This window comes from Protopterus annectens, chromosome 4.part0 (assembly GCF_019279795.1).
Source record: "Protopterus annectens isolate FY-2018-M chromosome 4.part0, PAN1.0, whole genome shotgun sequence".
Taxonomy (NCBI): domain Eukaryota; kingdom Metazoa; phylum Chordata; order Ceratodontiformes; family Protopteridae; genus Protopterus; species Protopterus annectens.
In genome coordinates, this window is record NC_056733.1 from 930,812,142 (window position 1) to 930,832,885 (window position 20,744).

General features: G+C 39.7%; 1 protein-coding gene across 1 annotated transcript in view; it reads left to right on the forward strand.

Moving 5' to 3' along the window:
- KNTC1 (kinetochore associated 1) overlaps window positions 1-20,744 on the forward strand; it is a 3,090,908-nt gene that overhangs the window by 846,687 nt on the left and 2,223,477 nt on the right. The window contains exon 22 of the mRNA XM_044068909.1: window positions 10,343-10,486. Coding sequence (XP_043924844.1) covers window positions 10,343-10,486 — 144 coding nt within the window. The remainder of the gene's footprint in view (window positions 1-10,342; window positions 10,487-20,744) is intronic.

Consider the following 20,744-nt stretch of genomic DNA (forward strand, 5'->3'; position numbering starts at 1 on the left):
CATCTGGAAGGCAGCGTCTCAAGAAGATAAAACAGCATTAACACAAACATCTGGAAGGTGGCATCTCAAGAAGATAAAACAGCATTAACACAAACATCTGGAAGGTAGCATCTGAAGAAGATGAAACAACATTAACACAGCTGGAAGGTAGCATCTCAAGAAGATGAAATAGCATTAACAAACATCTGGAAGGTAGCATCTCAAGAAGATAAAATGACATTAACACAGCTGGGAAGGTAGCATCTCAGTGCTTTCTATATAATGAATCAGTCATCCACAGTAAGCTGACTCTACATCAGTTGTGATAGTTGTTGGTAAATGTATGCAGAAATCTTACTATTACAGAAATCTTTTTATGTGGGACATTCTGATTGTGAATCTCCACAAGTCTATTTGAGATTTAATAAAAGACTTCCTTGGGTTGAAAATTCATCTCTTGCTAACCAGTTCCACATCATAGAAAGTTTAACCTACGAGGATGATAAATAAGTAGGTAGTAACCCCATGAGATATGTTTCCATTGGTAAACCTAAAAGATAATTTGTGGTCCCCTACATTATCAGTAAAATGGCATTTCCTGCAGTTAAGATTCCAGTACTTTGATAGAGTTGCTGTTCTAGAAAATAAGAAACTGAGCGTGGGACCACAGGACCCGGAAAATAAACGTGTGGTACAGCTGAAGTAAATACCAAGCTGCAAAGCTTTGCAATCCAAGCCTTTATTCAACACAAAAGAATGTAAACCAAGCGCTTTCGCTCGGTTGAATACCGAGCTTTCTCAAGGTGAAACAAGATGAGTGCTTCACTTCCAACCATTAAATAATCAACCAATACATCACGTGTCATTATTAATTAATTAACACATTGTTGAATTAAAAATATTATACATTTAAAAATGTCCCCCCTTTTTTAAAATAAATACATTCCCTACAATAAATGAATCAGTGGACCAACTATAAAATTCTAACCTATTTGTTTACCAATTGTAGACATTCAAATACCTGGAATATATCCCAATAAAAATACATAATCAACATTCAACAAATAACAGTAGAATCTCAATATTTAAAATAAAGAAATAAAAAAATTGACTTAAATATTTCAAAAATGGTTAAAAACTAGTGTAATGTAAGTAACCATCATATAACACATTCAGTTTGTTATGCTTAAGACCAGTGGGACCTAAACTTGTTCTAAGAACATGTGTTCAAACGTTTAATAAATCTGTTATCCCCACCATGATATTTGAAGCCTCTACAAATGAGCCTGCCTGAGCTTCAAGACACTATTAATATTAATGTTCTCATTCAAGCCGGGAAACCGTCTGGAATCCAATTTTAATTGCCAAAATAATTCCCTATATTCCAGCCTGGTTTCCCAGCTGCCTCCCCTAATGTCTGGAGTGATTTGTTCAAGGACCATGAATTTCAAGCGCATATTCTCGCATGTTAGAGAGTGCTTGTAAAATGCATTACTTTCTTTATGATTTGCAACATCATAAAAGTGTTCATAAACTCTCCTTCTTAAAACACGTTCTGTTTTACCCACGTATAACCCACAACATATTTCACAGAACCCTATATACACCACTCCCTTCACCCCGCAATTAAAATATTTAGTGGAAGTGAATCTAAACTTCCTGGAAGGGAGGTATAAAACACCAGAATTTAACATAGCATGACATTGCCTACAATTGCCACATGAGTATGTACCAACTTTCTTGTTGTCTCGATTAAATATAGTCTCATGTCTAATTTCCAAAAGCTCTTTTAAATTTATATCTCTTTTTCTGACAAAATGAGGGTTAATTGGAATGTGTGATTTTAATTCGTCATGTGTACTGAGAATAGGCCAATAATTTCAAATAATTTGCTCTATCTTGTGTGAATTAGCTGAGTATGTATGTATAAAGCTATTTTTGATATCAAGATTACCTGTCTGCTTATTTTGGAGAGGGGTATTTAAACCAGTTCCCAACAGTGGGGGAAAAAGGGTGTCCCTACCCTTGTTTACTTCTTGAATTAAACTATCCACCAATGTGACGGGATATCCTTTTTCTAGAAACAACCTTTTTAAATTGTCAACTTCTTCCAGAAAACTTTCCAGGGTGCTAGACATACGTGAAGCCCTAATTAACTGCCCCTTTACTATGCCCTTTTTGTGGTAAAAAGGATGTCCACTTTGAAAGGCTTGGATTGCAAAGCTTTGCGGCTTGGTATTTACTTCAGCTGTACCACACGTTTATTTTCCGGGTCCTGTGGTGCCACGCTCAGTTTCTTGCTTTGTTTGGACTTTTTTCTCTTGTTGGATTTACTGTTCTAGAAAATAGTAATAGATATGGTAGTGAGTTATCATTAGCCTTTGGATGAGATGATGTAAATCAAGTCATTTCTGCCTGAGCTGGTGGTAGCTCAGGTGGGTATAAGAGCCATTTCACTTATTGTAGAAAAAATGGGGGAAGTTCCCTGGTGCCTTGGCCAAATTTCTCCTAATCAGTATGAATACCACCTTGAGTCTCCCTTGAAAAGACAAAACTGGTCAACAAAGATAAGTAAATAAATTAGGCACTGTGGGGTAGCTCGCCTGTTACAGCCAGCTTGTGAGAAAGCAATTAAGCATTGCAAAACAACATAAACTGCGAATAGATAAGTTTAAGTATGGCAGTATTTTATGTGGATTGGTCTTGATTGTCCACCATTCAGAATAGTTACTTATATATTTTAAGAGAACTCAAATGATTAGGCCCACGAGTTCTCTTTTGATACTTGAGATTATAATAGAATTCCATAAAAATGATGGAAGTTCTTGGGATAGTTGATCCAAGACAGCAGCACATTGTTTATCTGGTTTACTGTCACATTTATGATTGCTTGAATTGTGAATATGGTAATACTGACACCAGAAAATCATAAGATGGTAAGCACAGACACAGAAACAAGTGCTAACATGGGTGCAGAACGGGAGCAAGTCTGTCTGCCTGTTCCTGTGGTCCTCAACAGTCTTAGAATTTTCTGGTCTTGTTATTACCATAGCTGCAAATGTCGCACTCACAAATACAATAGTAAACCCATTTAACTTAGTTGTACTTAATGGGATAAGTTTGAATGTGGCAATTCTGGGAAAGTAAAGAGTTTAAGGTGCTGTTTGATAGCACTGCCTTTAGTCAGTATATTTTCATTAAGTCAATTTATTTATAAATTGGTTGATTGATGAATAGTCATAAAGCATATGAAATGTTTTTTTGTCATTAATTGCTTGTTATCAGTAGTATTACTGAGATTATGTTAAAGAAGTTGGTGCAAAATAAGTTGTTTGAAGACCTTCCATTTTCCTCCATAATGAATGAACTTTTCAAGTAAGGTGTTTTAGATATACTGGGAACTGACTAAAATCCTTAAAGTTCATGTTGAAAAATGATAAAACTCTGCATAAGAACTTTCTATTTTAAGGTGTGATTTGACTGCTTGAATTCATGTTGGAGGATTTAATTAGTTGCATAGTAACTTGAACTGGACAAAAAATAATAACTCTTACAGAAAAATAGAGAAGCTGGAGATGTGGTGAATTTAGTGTGTACTTTATCTTTGAGCCAGAAAGATTATTCAAATTGTTGCCAGGAGTCTTGCCCTTCTATAGAAAGTTGGCTATGAGTTTGTTCATTATCTTGAACCATTCTAGAGAGATTCTGGACATTTTGTTAAAGCAGTAAAACGCATCTGGAAAAAGCACATTTATTTTAACTGGTGAGGATTTTGCTAAGAAATTAAATATAAATTTAGACATAAGTAATTACATTTGTTTTGCATTATTTGAATGACTTGGATTATGGGAGAAAGTGTGCAAGAGTATATTTTGCATTTAATTCCAAGATATTTAAGCTGCTGTAGTGATATATTCATTTCTGGGACTAGCTCGTTATGTTCACTGATATCCATAGGATATGTAAGGAAGCTGTGATAATTAATCTATGATCAACTTGTGATTTGAGACTTTAATAATCTGCTATTATCACGTTCTTTCTATATCATTTGTTATATTTTAGTAATCCGAAATGTTTCCAAAGTGTGTACTATTATCTTTTCTCCAAATCATATTCTGGTGTGTTTTAGGGCTTGTACAATGTGGTAAAAAAGGACTGAAGGAATGGAATAAAAAATATGAGAAAAGAGAGCATCCTTTTCAGCCCTAGTTCGAGTATCACTAGCAGAGAAAGAGCAACTGTTGCATTTCAATGCAAGTAGATAGTGAGTCATAAATAATTTTAATAGCATTAAAAATATTTCTTTGGATAAGTTAAATTTATTGAGCTTTAGAAGAGGAAGGGATAATACAATCCCTCTCAAAAGCTTTTCCATCAAGTGTAGAAACTTTCCATGATGTGTTAGAATTATCATGCTCTAGGTATGCAGTAAGGCACGAGGGTGTCCATGGTAGAGATATTACAGCTTGCCCAGAGGTGGTGTGAGGCATGAGGTCCCCAACACCTGCTTGGAGGATAGGACTGCATTTTAGGATTCTTTGTAAGACAGTGAGGGAATGTAAGTCAACACCACTATGTCCTAAACAACAGAAGACAAGTTTACAAACTTCATTTTCAAAGCAGACCAAAGTTTGGGGGGTGTCCCCTGGTACAAAAAGATCAGGTATCCCTGATTCCACCCTTGTTAAAGAATGTTCTGAAACATGGTGCCACAAAGGGATCACTAGAAGAGGAAGATAACGCAGGATGCTAGAAGAGGAACATAATGCAGGATGCTAGAAGAGGAAGATAACGCAGGATGCTGTTTATTTTCTTCATAGTGCCACAAAAGGGCAGCACATGAAGACCTAGTCTGTACTTCTCAAAAGTAATAAAGTTGTTAAATTATTTCAAAGTTCAAAATCCTGACCATTCAAGGTGTTTTACCATTATTATCCCCATAGACATTCCTGGCCACCTTGTATCTAGAAGATGCCCGTTCATATTCCCGTTGCCACAACCTAAACAATGCTTCTGGTGTTCCATTCAGAGGAGATCGGTTCCAGTTTAACTCCTTTCCCTTTGACTTGTCTCCTGTAACCAGGGTCTTTGCAGAATGCCTGGCTCCATTATTATGTTTTTGCAGGACAAAAGGGATAGTCCATGTTTACTTGTGCCTGGATGACTGCTTGAATCAATTGAAGTGATTCAGAAAGCCTTAGAGATCACTCTGGCTTGTATTTTGAGACGGGGAATCTTTCAATTAAACAAGTTCAAGTTTAATCCTATTAACGAAAGTGGTCTTTCTGAAGACATTGCTGGACATGAAACAGCAGAAAGTCTTTTTTCCAGAAGACAACGTGTATTCTCAGGCACATGCCTCTCAGACAACACCAAAGAAAAACAGTACCCAGACAAGAAAATTTCAAAAGATTCTGGTGTACATGGGATCTTTATGGTCCCAAGCAAGACTTCATATACGGAAACTGCTTTATTACCTGAGGAACACATGGTATCTACTTTCTATGCCAGTGGAATTCTTTATTCCTGTCTTGTCTTTTTGTGGTAGAAGATCTTACCTTCAGACTATCCCAGGGGACTCGTATGCTCACTACTAATCCCTTGGGCCTAACCTAGGGGGCATATGTGGGGTCTTCCGTGGTCCATGTTGCTTGCGACAAAAGGATAAGGATGAGCTATATAAGTGTGAAAGAAGTGTTGGCAGTCATCCTAGCACTAAAGGCTTTCAAACAGATTAGGGCAGAGGGTGCTCTCCTATACTGGACAAAGCCAATCTTAGAGGTGTAGCAACAAGTTGGGGGGGGGGCTCACTATGCAGACTGAAAGTGCTAACCTGTGAGTTCCCCAGCAGTTGGATGTGACCCTTAAGATGACCCCCATACTACCACAGAAGAATATGGTGGCAGATAGGTTGAGCATATCAGAAGTAGACCCACACAAATTGGTGCAGAAGAGGGAGATCTTTTTGGATTTGCCCAGTAAGTGGGATACATTAAAAGTACACATTTTTGTTTCAGCAGAAAAAGAGCACCTGAGAATGCTGCTGCAGATCAGCAGATGCAGTCTCCGTCAGCTGGACACGTCTGTTTCTTTACACTTTATTTTGACCACTTCTGATACCCAGGTTATTGTAGAAGATCATTGAAGAGGGACCACAAGTTATACTGATGGCCATTTTTTGTCCTAAGCAGTGTTCTTTTTGGTAATCCTAGCAAGGGCAGAAGCAAAAATGTTGCTTCAGCATGTGGTCCTCTAGAGCCAGAAGAAAGGACCCGTAATGCAACCAAATTTGTCTTCCTGAGTTTGACATATTGGATACCCTCCAGGCACAAGTTTTCAGAGGATCAGGGGATTTGCTAAACAGTATGAGGGAGGCTGGGAAAGTAAATGTGATCAAATCATACCCAAGAAGATTGAAAAGATTCCCCATGTGGTGCCTGTGCAGGAACCAGAGCACAAGTGCGGCTCCTTATCGAAATGTCGGCCCTCATAATTCCAAGTGTCAACGTTCCAACCCCCCCCCCCCCAGACACACACACACACACACACACACACACACACACACACACACACACAAAATGCAGAAGGGTGAATGTTGAATATTGCTTTTCTCCTTTAAACTTATGTTTTGCAGGGGGCTTCAGAGTTGCCCTGGCCTCCTTGGGCATAGCCTCTTGCTCAAGCCAGGACAAGAAAGATAGTTGTATCTGAATTACAGAGGACATTGCAGGAGGAAGGAAGATAGGGTGGCACAAAAACCTGGTAGCAATGGAACTACATTTGTTTGTCCCTAAGGTCAGTATGAGAGCCAGAAAATTAGAATTTTGGGGTGGAGTTGCATATTTAAATATTGTTATAGCCCTAATAAGTTGAGAAATATATTCCCAGCAATAAGCGGTAAGTGTTGGAGGTATGGAAACGGGGAACTTGGGAGACAGATGGCGTATCTTTTGGGGGTGTTCTAAATTGATGTAGTTGAGGAATAAGAGAGGATCGTTTTTAGAGCTCTGGGGCAATGTGAAATTCTTGCAGGGAATGAGAAGAGAAACATTAATACGGAGCTAGTGAAGAAAGTGATAAAAGGAGGATGAAAGCAGAAGGAAAATCTAGTTAGTGAAGAAAGTGATAACAGGAGGATGAAAGCAGAAGGAATCTCTGGTTAGTGAAGAAAGTGATAACAGGAGGATGAAAGCAGAAGGAATCTCTAGTTAGTGAAGAAAGTGATAACCGGAAGATGAAAGCAGAAGGAATCTCTAGTTAGTGAAGAAAGTGATAACAGGAGGATGAAAGCAGAAGGAATCTCTAGTTAGTGAAGAAAGTGATAACAGGAGGATGAAAGTAGAAGGAATCTCTAGTTAGTGAAGAAAGTGATAACAGGAAGATGAAAGCAGAAGGAATCTCTAGTTAGTGAAGAAAGTGATAACAGGAGGATGAAAGCAGAAGGAATCTCTAGTTAGTGAAGAAAGTGATAACAGGAAGATGAAAGCAGAAGGAATCTCTAGTTAGTGAAGAAAGTGATAACAGGAGGATGAAAGCAGAAGGAATCTCTAGTTAGAGAAGAAAGTGATAGCAGGAGGATGAAAGCAGAAGGAATCTCTAGTTAGTGAAGAAAGTGATAACAGGAGGATGAAAGCAGAAGGAATCTCTAGTTAGTGAAGAAAGTGATAACAGGAGGATGAAAGCAGAAGGAATCTCTGGTTAGTGAAGAAAGTGATAACAGGAGGATGAAAGCAGAAGGAATCTCTAGTTAGTGAAGAAAGTGATAACAGGAGGATGAAAGCAGAAGGAATCTCTAGTTAGTGAAGAAAGTGATAACAGGAGGATGAAAGCAGAAGGAATCTCTAGTTAGTGAAGAAAGTGATAACAGGAGGATGAAAGCAGAAGGAATCTCTAGTTAGTGAAGAAAGTGATAACAGGAGGATGAAAGCAGAAGGAATCTCTAGTTAGTGAAGAAAGTGTTAACAGGAGGATGAAAGCAGAAGGAATCTGTAGTTAGTGAAGAAAGTGATAACAGGAGGATGAAAGCAGAAGGAATCTCTAGTTAGTGAAGAAAGTGATAACAGGAAGATGAAAGCAGAAGGAATCTCTAGTTAGTGAAGAAAGTGATAACAGGAGGATGAAAGCAGAAGGAATCTCTAGTTAGTGAAGAAAGTGATAACAGGAGGATGAAAGCAGAAGGAATCTCTAGTTAGTGAAGAAAGTGATAACAGGAGGATGAAAGCAGAAGGAATCTCTAGTTAGTGAAGAAAGTGATAACAGGAGGATGAAAGCAGAAGGAATCTCTAGTTAGTGAAGAAAGTGTTAACAGGAGGATGAAAGCAGAAGGAATCTGTAGTTAGTGAAGAAAGTGATAACAGGAGGATGAAAGCAGAAGGAATCTCTAGTTAGTGAAGAAAGTGATAACAGGAAGATGAAAGCAGAAGGAATCTCTAGTTAGTGAAGAAAGTGATAACAGGAGGATGAAAGCAGAAGGAATCTCTAGTTAGTGAAGAAAGTGACAACAGGAGGATGAAAGCAGAAGGAATCTCTAGTTAGTGAAGAAAGTGATAACAGGAGGATGAAAGCAGAAGGAATCTCTAGTTAGTGAAGAAAGTGACAACAGGAGGATGAAAGCAGAAGGAATCTCTAGTTAGTGAAGAAAGTGATAACAGGAGGATGAAAGCAGAAGGAATCTCTAGTTAGTGAAGAAAGTGATAACAGGAAGATGAAAGCAGAAGGAATCTCTAGTTAGTGAAGAAAGTGATAACAGGAGGATGAAAGCAGAAGGAATCTCTAGTTAGTGAAGAAAGTGATAACAGGAAGATGAAAGCAGAAGGAATCTCTAGTTAGTGAACAAAGTGATAACAGGAAGATGAAAGTAGAAGGAATCTCTAGTTAGTGAAGAAAGTGATAACAGGAGGATGAAAGCAGAAGGAATCTCTAGTTAGAGAAGAAAGTGATAACAGGAGGATGAAAGCAGAAGGAATCTAGTTAGTGAAGAAAGTGATAACAGGAGGATGAAAGCAGAAGGAATCTGTAGTTAGTGAACAAAGTGATAATAGGAAGATGAAAGCAGAAGGAATCTCTAGTTAGAGAAGAAAGTGATAACAGGAGGATGAAAGCAGAAGGAATCTCTAGTTAGTGAAGAAAGTGATAACAGGAGGATGAAAGCAGAAGGAATCTCTAGTTAGTGAAGAAAGTGATAGCAGGAGGATGAAAGCAGAAGGAATCTCTAGTTAGTGAAGAAAGTGATAACAGGAGGATGAAAGCAGAAGGAGTCTCTAGTTAGTGAAGAAAGTGATAACAGGAGGATGAAAGCAGAAGGAATCTCTAGTTAGAGAAGAAAGTGATAACAGGAAGATGAAAGCAGAAGGAATCTCTCAAAGCTGCTTCATATGCAAACAGTTGTAACAATAAGGGAGATGGAAGAAAGGGAACTGTGAGGGATAGTTAAAAGCTCAAAACATGACGGCTGCTCTGGTTGAAGGAGGCAGATGAGACTACTGCTTAAGAGAAGGAAAAGGAATGTAAATGACTGGTTTTGAGAATGTGATTATCCCTCTGTCCTAGGGAATGGCTTGAAAACGTTTCCAACTGCATCAGAATCTTCATTGTGCATTAACAACAACATGGATCATAATGATCATCTGACAAACCTCATTTTGTTATATAATGGTGGTAATTAATTCATTTATTTTACCTTTGTGTGTAAAATTGCATTTACTACTTAACAGGCCACATTATTAGAATGTTGGTGCCTAAAAATCAGTTGTTGAGTCAAAGGTTGTTTTTTCTTTGGGGCACAGTGTTGTCTGTGCTCTCTGCATGTTTCTTTTGCTTGTACTTTGGTGCATTTCAGTGTGTCGTACTTCTCTTTCTGTATTCATATATGCAGGACTCATCTCCCCACCCCCTACTGCAGTTGCCCCTGCTCTGGCTTTGTCACACGCCATTATTATGGGGTTGCACCTGCTAAGACTGTAATCTCTTAAAGATCTTTGCTTATCCAAAACTTTTACTTGGAAGCCAGTTTGATAAAGTAGACTTGTGATTGTCATTTTACACCAAACTAGGAGAAATGTTAAGTTGAAGTGGGAGTGTATTAACGACTGTGTCATCTACACTTAACATCTTGTATTCTGAGGTTATTGTGTGTGACTAAACTCTTGACGTTGTGAACATTTTGCACACATTCCCTAAATAGTCTGGCTAATAAGAGTTATAACATTGGGTTACGCTGTTTGTAGTAAATATTTTCAATAGCATGTCCAACACTGTTTTTGTCCTTAACTACAACACAGTTTCCAATATCACTTTAGTATGTTAAAGGTGTTTTTATTTTTATCAGTGCTTCATAAGTTGACTTATTTATTCTGCTTTTCAGGTTGAGCTTGAGAATCAATTTGATATGCATTGTCTTAAAGAAGTGCTTAACGCAATACCTACTGACATCCCTTCAGAGGAAATCACACACTGGTTTAAAAATGTTTTCATCCCTTTTGTAAGACGAAGTGTACCTCAAGGACAGGTAAAAACATAGGCTATGCTTTTTTTATTCTCTTTTTAGGCAGAATTAATCCCCTTTGTTGAGAAGACATTCTTAAATCTTTCCTTGAAGCAGGCATTGCAATAACAGAAACATATGAACTATTGTTTAGTTTGGCTGATGAAATGAGACCACTATGGATTAAAAAAAAAAGAAAAAAAAGTTGAAGATAGAGTTATCTTGGTTATTGTACGTTATACCTTATTGGTACAGGCTATTGTAAGACTGTCTTTGCTTAGGTTTGTTGTTAGATGCTATATTTTTTCAGTTCCCAGTTTTCTAGCAGCCATCTGACTTGAGACCCCCTGCACCAGTTTTGAGTAGGTAGGGGCACTTTTTTCTCCTTTTCTTCTGTTTCTTTCTCACTGCTTAACAGGAGTGACCTTTAAGAACCGGCCAAGTGACCTTAATGTAGAATAATTTCTTTATCTTACAAAGATCTGTGATTGCATTTTATTTTATTTTTAAGTGAGATTTTACTTTCTACAGTGACTGCATGCAGCTGTCAGCATCATTAATGGATGCAACTAATGCTGGGCAGGGATGAGTTGAGGCCTGTGAGGTCATTTTTGCTGTTCTGGTTTGTGGCTGCCCCACACCAGCAGTTCAGTTATCAAATTACATGAATGCAGTGCAGTGGAGACAGATCCCATTGGGTACAACATTGGGAAAGTTCTCTCTTTTCTAATAGATAATTCAAGACTTCATGTGGCTACTGAAATCTGATCAAGGAAATCCTGTTTCTCTCTTTGTCAAAAGTGGATTTTATAACGGACTTATCACTGATGTTATTTCCACTGGGGCATGAGGTTGCCTTGTGTTGCTGCCGGTCCATTGTCATTTAAAGTTGCAGGGCATGGCTGCTGACGGACCATTTTTATGTAGTATCACTGGGCGTGGCTGCTACTGGCCCATTTCTAGGGTGTGATAGTCTTGATAAACATGATGAGAATCTTCCTTGGTGGAAGTGCATACATGTGGCAGATAGCGATAGTACGTGTTATGCATGAGGTTAAGATAACAGTATGATAAAAGTATCGTCTAAAGGTTTGGTATGATTGCCTTTGTCTCCTGAGCTCAACAATGTTCTTCCCCCAACGGGAGAGTAAAATATCGCAAATGCTGAAAAGTAATACCAAAGAATCCAAGGTTATTGACGTAGATGGAGAACTACAAAGCTTTTACAGATACTTCCTCCACAGAGTACAAGGAACATTTCAGTGAGACCTTGGTGCTTCTTCCTCTGTTTCCCCTTATTCAAGTATGCTAACCTTAATTTGGCCACTGCCCCTAACCTCAGTCCTGGACATTACCTTACCAGCCCTTTCACTAACCATACTCCTACACAAAGACGAACACAATACAAAAGTTATTACCCAAGCTATACTAAAGTTATTAACTAAGCTAGCCCTTACTATAACCCTAACTCAGAAACATCTGCACACATACTTCTTAAGCTGTTCTCTTCCCTAGCTTTAACTCTAATCATATCACAGAAACACTTGCTTCCCACTGTGTTGTACCTAATGCCAAAACTTTCAGTATTTCCTAACACTTAGCATTTGAACAAAGCCTTGCCTTAACTCAAACAGAGCTGTCGCTCAGTAGAAGCATTTGCTGTTCCTCGCTGTGACACATTTACAACCTGGTACTGTTCTTTCGATTAAAAAAGATATCAACAAATTCTGTTTGGGATGAGGCCAGGAAGAAGTTTGGGCTGCAGGTTAAAGACTGCCTTCCTGTCCAGGGATTGATATCAGAATTTGGGCAACGAGAAGGGGATAGGGAGTCCTATGTTAGTTTTTAGTTGAGTGTATAACAGGAGCTGCTTTTAAAAAAGGGATATTTAGGAAGGTATATAAAACATTGCACGACAGCTATAAGAATCAATCAGATGTGGTTAGAAGACATTGGGAAAAGAAACTGGAAAAGGAATTTACAAGGTGGGAAGACGTCTGTATGGTTCCCAGGTATGTAACAAAGTCCAGAAGGTTTAGGATCTTTGCCTGGAAATGTTTGCGTAGTTATTTTATATCCCAAACAAACTTCAAAGAATTTTTCCTCAGGCTGATAGCAAATGTTGGGGGTGTGATGGGGAATAAAACGATAACTGGGAATGTGTTTTCTGGGATTGTAATGAGTTGGAAAATTTAAAAAATTCCCTACGGGGTACTCTTGTTAGAACTATTGGGTGAGCAAATGGCTGTAACTAAGGAAATGATTCTTTTGAGCTGAACACCAGATCTGAATTACCAAGGCATAGTAAGGCCTTAAGTTTGTCTGCTGGGTACCAGAAAGGAATTCTAAAAAAATGGAAACAAAACTGTAAACCAACTATATCTGAAGTACTGAATATTGTAAGAGGTAAAAACTGGAAGTGGGATATTTTAAAAAAGGAATGAGAAAATCATGTAAAAATAAATGGAATTTTTTGGAATGATACATGCAGAATAATGTGCAGGAGAAGTAAGGTTTAAGGGAGGGCATGACTCGAGCGATTATGTAATGTTGGAGTCGATGACAAAGAGAAAACGTAATGGATAATAATGTATGTACCAACTAGAAAGGCCACAGAAATAACTCACAAAGAGAATCCATGGCCTCGCAACACTTGTCCTGTGCGGACAGACTCAAATCACTATCACTCTACTCTGTGTCATACAAATTGCTCAGAGGTGATCTATGTCTCGCCTACAAGGTAATATCGGACTTTGTCTACTAGAGATGCTCTATATCCATAAGTATAACTCCTCACTCATTACCCGCTTGAAAGGCCTGAATCTAATATGCAACATCAACAAAGCCTACTGGAGAGACAGGTTTCTCTCACAGGGGCTGGCCCATCTCTGGAATAGACTTCCCATACATGTCTGAGTACCTCACTGACCCTCTTTAAGTGCAACCTTGATGAGTGGATGGGAAACTACAAATTTGTCCCAGGGGTTCCACCTTTGTCCCTCATTGACAGGAGCGGCAAGTGCTAGCTGAGGTTTCTTTTTGGGGATAAACTCTTGGTTAGGCTTGTAAGGGCCCCAAGGCCATTAGCCTAGCAACCTCCTATTATCCTAAGAGGAAAAATGTTGATATGGTTTATTTTTCTATTAATGTATATGTGTCCCTGTTTTAACTGACAATTTAATATTTTTTTTTAAACAAATGTTGCAATTGCTTCTGTATTAACAGATGTGAGGATTTTTATATAGAAAGAACATGACACAGTTTATGAAGGTTTTTATTTGCACGTGTGACTCACAGACTGCTGCATCCAGTTGAGATTTTATTACATAGAAAATTGTTTGTGATTTTGTTTTTCATCATTAGCCCCCCTTTTCCCCCCATTTTTCTACATGGGGTTGCAGTATCGTGTTAAATGTTGCCAACTCTCTTGATTCAGTGCCACACTCCTGCCTTTTTCAACACCTCGTGCCTAACTGTTGAAGATCTTCTTTCACACAATCCATCCACCTCTTTGCTGGACATATTTGCTTCCTCTTATCTTCTTCCTGTCTGTCCCAAATCTTCCTCACTAGATTGTCTTTTGCTTTTCTACACATGTGCCCAAACCATCGTAATCTGTTCTCTTTGATCTTTTCTGGAATTGGAGCTACTTTGGCTTCTGCTCTTATGTCCTCATTTCTTTGCCTGTCCCACAGTGTGCATCCTACAACCCTTCTCAGGCACTTCATTTCCATCACCTCTAGCTTCTTCAACTGTTCTGTCTTTACTGCCCAGGTTTCTGTACTACACCCGATACTCTATGCCGGTTAGCTGCAGCCCCTCTGATTCTAACTTTGACCACTTCATTCAGACTACCCTTCTCAATTACCCCTCCCAGCTACTTGAAGCTGTTTACCTGTTCCACTATCTTCCCTTCTATCTCTATTCTCAGCTACTTCTGATTTGCCATTATCCACCATCTTATTTGTGCTTAGTTTCATCCCAGGTGCTTTCAGATTTGCATTCCATTCCTCCTATCCTTTGATGAAGTTCTAGCTCAGAGTCCGCCTGTACTGCCACATGATCTGCATACAGCAGCTTTGCTGATCCCTACCCTCCAACCTGTTTGCTAATGTAGTCCATCACCAGTATGAACAGCAGTTGGCTCAGAGATGAACCCTGATGTACACTCACACCCACTGGGAACCCCTCTGTGAGGCCAAAATGCTTCATCTACATTGTCAGTTGGAAGCATCTTATTGGCTGCTCAGTTTTTGATTTTTTTTAAGTACTGTTTTAGATGTGTAATAGGTTTTAGAGTCCGAAGAAGCGGATGGGGTTCCTGGAAGCACTTACTCAAAGTTTATTAAGCATTATTGACTGTGCTTTGGTGCAGCTTCCTTGTTGGTTAAAGATATAGCTGATTGCATTATGATGTTAATACTGCTGCAGTGATCCTTGTGACGCACACAGCACAGCTGCACGAGTGCACTTACCTTAGCAGTATATAGCTGAACAGAAGAGATACAGCTGCATTATAAGTTTCCATTCACCACCCCCCCGGATGTCCACCTTTTAAGCATTGTGGGTAGCAATGTACAGCGAAGTTGTTCTTTATGCACTGCTCAGAGTCTTTTTTTTTTTTGTTATATAGTAGGATATATATGAAGGAGATGAAGAGATGGTTCATCTATTTTTCTTTTGCTTTTTCCTCACTAAAGAACTTTGAAACATGTTATTCTTATCAGTCGGCCTGCTTTCTAGACTTACAGGGTACTTTCAAACCCCACTTTCCCTCTCCCAGCATACTCTTAAGTAAGACTAAAGAGATGGGTTTACACAACCTATATATCTTATCTGTTCTGTCCAGGGCACACTTGCCAGTGATATCTTTAGACTGAATTATTCCGACCACTTTTTTTATTAACTTTGCTACTTATCGGAACTGTTTTTGAAATCTTGTACTGTTTGCACTTTAAATTAGCGTTTTTCATCTGTTTAACTGTAAAGGGCTACACACTCAAGTGCGATAGCCTGTTTTCTGTGTTAAAAGTGTGTTAATTGCTGTATTTGCTTTAACTTTAAAAAAATAAATAAATAATCCTATCCCTCTACTCGTTTCCCGGCTTTCTAGAACTAGTAAAGTCTGGTTTTCAGATTTTGCTGAATTCTGGGTTGTATGTAAGTTCCTGTGTTGCCCTGACCTTTCTAGGATAGAGGGAAGCTTCTCTGTTCATCATTGACAGTGGTGAGCTTTGGAACAACCTATCTGTCGCTGGAGGAGTGGTTTCAGCTCATAAACGGTAGTTTTATTAGCCATTTTGGGCTATTTCTATCCCTTTCATCTTTCTGTTTGAAAACCCGTGTTTGCGCTTCATTTAAGTAGGGTTAAACATTTCTCGGTGCCAGAAAGTCTACTCTTCAAATTTTCCCTTAGAACTAGTCAGTTTTCTAGTTTTAGCACTCAATACTGCATCCTTGTGCTCAGCACTTGTTCAAAACTTGCTGCAAGCACTAAACAAACTACAAATTACTACAGCACTCAACTTTCATCACTTGTCAAGAGGAGAAATGTTTTTAGTACTTAAATTAAAAAGCACCTATCTATGCATGTGTAAGGGTCAGCTCCTGGTGTTTTCTCCTGTCTGCCTGATGAATCTGGGCATCTTGAGGCAATGTAACAGTTGCCTCATGTACACCAACAACCCACTCCTACTACTACCCAACACTACAACCTGTGAGAGATGCAATTATATAACCAAACTGGAAGCCAAGCTCTCTCTAGTCAAGACTGGATTAGGCAGTCAAGAGGAGAAGATAAACACCTACACCACACCATACTCAACACACAGTCCGTCAAATTGTACACCACCTAAACCAACACATAAGTAACAGAAAACACACACATTCACGGAGGCTCTCAGTAAAAATCTGCCCAAACAGAGACTTCCAAAGCAGAAATGCAAGCAACCACCACCACCCCACTATCCAAACGACACATAGACCACAAAATCAGTGTGCCTCTCAACCTCAGACCTTAAGGCAAAACAACTTACCCAGCACACTTGTCATAGGTGACTCTATAGTCAGGCACACTGATGTCCCACTTACCAGGGTAAACAAGGAGAAGGTTACTATCAGCTGCATGTTGAGTGACAGGATCTGCCACATAAAGCATGCACTCAGGTCACTCTACAACAAGTACAAATATGACTCTCTCATTGTCCATGTTGGTGTGAATGACCTGAGACGTACCTCCCTGGACTACATGAAGAGAGACATGGAAGAGCTCTCAGATCATGTAGCCAAGGCAGGTATGTCCCTAGCCCTGAGTAGCATCCTGCCATCGCCCAGAATGATACCCACTGTACAAGGAAAAAATTATTGACTTGAATAATTGACTAAGCTTCTGGTGTCATTCAAAGGGGATCCAGTATCTATCTGCTTGGGACAACATGATCGACAGACCATGATGTTTTGCCAGCGATGGCCTGCATCTGTCGCCCCTGGGATTCCGGATACTGGCTAAGGCTGTTGCCATCCCTATAGTGCCTTTTTTAGGCAAGGTTCAAACAACAAACCCACCACCATAGCAAGTACACGCAAGCAAAAACTGAGGGTAGTGCTACTCAGTGCTAGAAGTCTAAAGCTCAAAATGCACTCACTCGAGGCACTCCTCAATATGGAGAACATCAACATTTGTGCAGTAACAGAAACCTGGTTCAAGGCTTCAGGGAGCACCCCTGAAGTACCAGACTATAATTCATGCCACACTTTTCAGCCACCTAACCTGGGCCGAAACACTAAAGGAGGAGTGTCCATATTAATTAAGGATATCCACACCTCCAGGCTAGTTGGTCAACATAATGTATCTGGAATTATCCAAGTGCAGCTAACACTGGGCAAGACTGCAATCCAGGTTGTAGCTTGCTACAGATCCCCCACGATGCCCACTCCATGTTCCTTGATATACTGGATAATATTAAGGTGCAGCCCAATACCCTAATAATGGGAGATTTCAACTACCCGACCATCAAATGGGAAAACTACTCAAGTACTAACTAATTAGCTCAACGCTTTCTGGAATTCATAAATTCCAATGCCCTGGATCAGCTTGTCCATACCCGCACCAGGAGCAGCAATATCCTGGACCTTGTCATTACCAACATGGGTAACAGATTGTCCACACCAGAGGTCACCTCCTCACTGGTCAGATCTGACCATAAGCTAATCACCCTAGACATCAATATTCCACCTCCACCCCCATTAAAGAAACCACTGTAAAAAACTTCTTCAAAGCCAACTTCACTCTTCTTAAGACAGAAGTGGCAAACTTCACTACACCCGTGCAGACGAATAATAGAGGTACGACTGCTGAATCCTATACAAATGCACTGTATAAACACATACATGAGTGCATGGATCATGCCATCCTCAACAGAACCAAGACACTATCCTCCAAAAAAAGAAAGCCATTCTGATGGTCCCCTGCCATAAACAAACTCTACAACAGAAGGAAGAAGCTGTTGCGAAAAATAGTAAAATCCCCTGATTACAGGAACTCCCTGTTCAGCTTCAGTAAGAAGCTGTGATCCCTCATAAAAGCCTCCAAAGCCAGCTACAGAAATAAAATTGCCACTAATTCTAAAGACAGCCACAAAGCATTCTACAGCTATGTCAAGAATCTCAGTGGCAACACTCAGATCTGCTCCAAGCTGCAGAACAACAGGACTAGATATACAGAACCAAATGATATTACCAACATCCTGGCAGATAGGTTCAGTGCAAACTTTGCCCCCCACCCCTGAAGGGCCCATCCCTATACTGAAAGAATGCATATCCCCTGTAATCACGGATGCACAAGTTAAAACCGCACTCTCCAAAGCCAAAAACACAGCATCCTTGGGAACAGACAACATCCCAGGCTGCATTCTACACGAACTACAGAATGAACTGGCACCCCACCTAACTACCATGTTCAATCATAGCCTCACTTCAGGGTTTGTGTCTACTGAATGGCACACAGCGACATTTATCCCACTCCACAAAGGGAGCACCACCACGGACCCCAGGAACTACCGCCCCATTAGCCTAACGAGCCTAGTCTGCAAGGCCATGGAATGTATCATCATGGACCTTATAAACAAAGACATAAGTAACCTGCAAACACTGGACCCCACTCAATTCAGGTTTGTAAAAGGTAGATCATGTCTCCTAAAGCTGATTGACTTCTTTGAAGCAGTCACTAGAGCCGTGGATGAGGGTAAGGTGGTGCAGACAGCCTGTCTTGACCTCGCCAAGGCTTTCAACACCATCCTCCACTCTGGAATTATAGATAAACTCACTAGACTGGGCATAAATCCGTATGTCACAAGATGGGTGGCTAACTGACACAACCCACACAGTGAAAGTAGCCAATTCCAAATCCAACTTCAAACCAGTGACAAGCGGAGTACCACAGGGTTCAGTCCTGGTTCCTCTCCTTTTTGGCATCTATTTCTCAGAAGTCCAGGCTACTACAGCAGGTCTTTGGCTAACAAAGTTTGCAGAAGACTGCAAGCTAGGAGCCATAATAGAATTGCCTAATGATGTGGAAATTCTACAAAAGGGCTTCACTGAGACTGATGCTTGGTGTCAAAGTCATGGCCTCAAGCTCAATGCCAAAAAGTATATTCATTTATTTTTATTTTGCATTTGTTGACCGGGCTAGTCTAACTGGATTTATTTCCATTTTCAGTAGAGGCCCGGGGAGAAAGGCTCCAAACGTTTACAATGTTAAAAATCATGAAAAGAAACATTACAAATTTTAGGGGCAAATAGATCACAATTGTTACAGTAATAATGAAGATTTGCAAAAAATTACAACACATACAAGTCAACAAGTCATTTATATTATAGAATTTAGATACAGTAAAGAGAAGCTATTATACAGTGAGATAAAAGAGAATTGTATTTCATCAAGGTAAGGTGTAGAAGGTGTTTACTAGTATCAGGCCTGCTTCTAGGGGGTAAGCAGTAAAGTAGGAGTAAGTGTGGTGAGAGAGAGAGATGGATGGAGAAAGCAGAGATTAGTCAGGGTTATTGCAAGGGCATAACCAATGTGTTATTAGGTGTCTTTCGAGGTTTTGTTTACAGAGAGGTAAGGAAGAGAGTGTTAGTTCATTAGGTAATAGGTTCCAGTTTTTACCCACTGTATTAGAAAACAGGGAAGCTCCAGCTAGGTTGTTGGTTTTACTTATGCTGGCTAGACGTTTGTTAGATGAGCGTAGTGAATTTAGATTTTTGTAGGGGGTTATGAGGATGGAGAGTATGGGAGTGCTGTTAGGTTGGTAGAATATCTTGTGGGCAGTGGTGAGTTGGGAGAATATTAGGTTGTTTTGTAGTTCAAGACAGCCTAGGTGCTGCAGATTAAGACCGTGATGAGTTCGGAAGGGATTGCCTGTGGCAAATCTGGCTATGCTGTTGTAGGAATTAGCTAGTTTGATGAGATTATTTTTCTTTAGGTTAGTGTATATGGGTGAGGCGTACAGAAGAGTTTAAGTTGGTGTGAGCAATCTTAGCTCTAGCTGTTGGAGTTGAGAAAGATTTGATTCTATATAAGGAGCCTATTTTCCTGTTAACTGCCTTTATGGTGTTGTTTATGTGGCTATCAAAATTAAGGTTATTGTCAATAGTTATTCCTAACAGTTTTGTGGTAGGGTCAGGGGATATAAGGGAGTTATTATTGGAACTGACTGAGAAATCTAAGGAGGGAGACCTATTGGTGGGTGTGAAGAGTAAGAGCTTGGTTTTTTTAACATTGAGAAGGAGGCAACGTGTTGAGAACCATGTCTCTATTGAGTTAAATACATTTTGGGTTAGGCAATGTAGTTCTGATATGGAGTTAGATGAGCATATTAGTGTAGAATCGTCTGCATATTGTATGCAGGTGGCTTGAAAACACTGTACCCATGAACTACCACATAGACGGTAGCATACTTAACACCCAAAATGTGATGAGACCTTGGAATACAGGTTGACACTAGTCTCTCCTTTGACAATCGCATTGCCACAGTAGCCAGGAAATTCTTCTGTGTGGCACACCTTATCACTAAAGGGTTCTACTTCAGAAAAAAAAAAAGAGGTCATTGTTCCTCTCTACTCTGCCCTCTTCAGACCCATCATAGAGTACAACGCTCCATTTGGCATGTACCTCGCAAGACATCAGCAGTAACTGGAAAGGCCACAGAAATACCTCACTAAGAGGACTAGCGGCCTCAAACAGATGACATACGCAGACCGCCTCAAAAAAACTCCAGCTCTA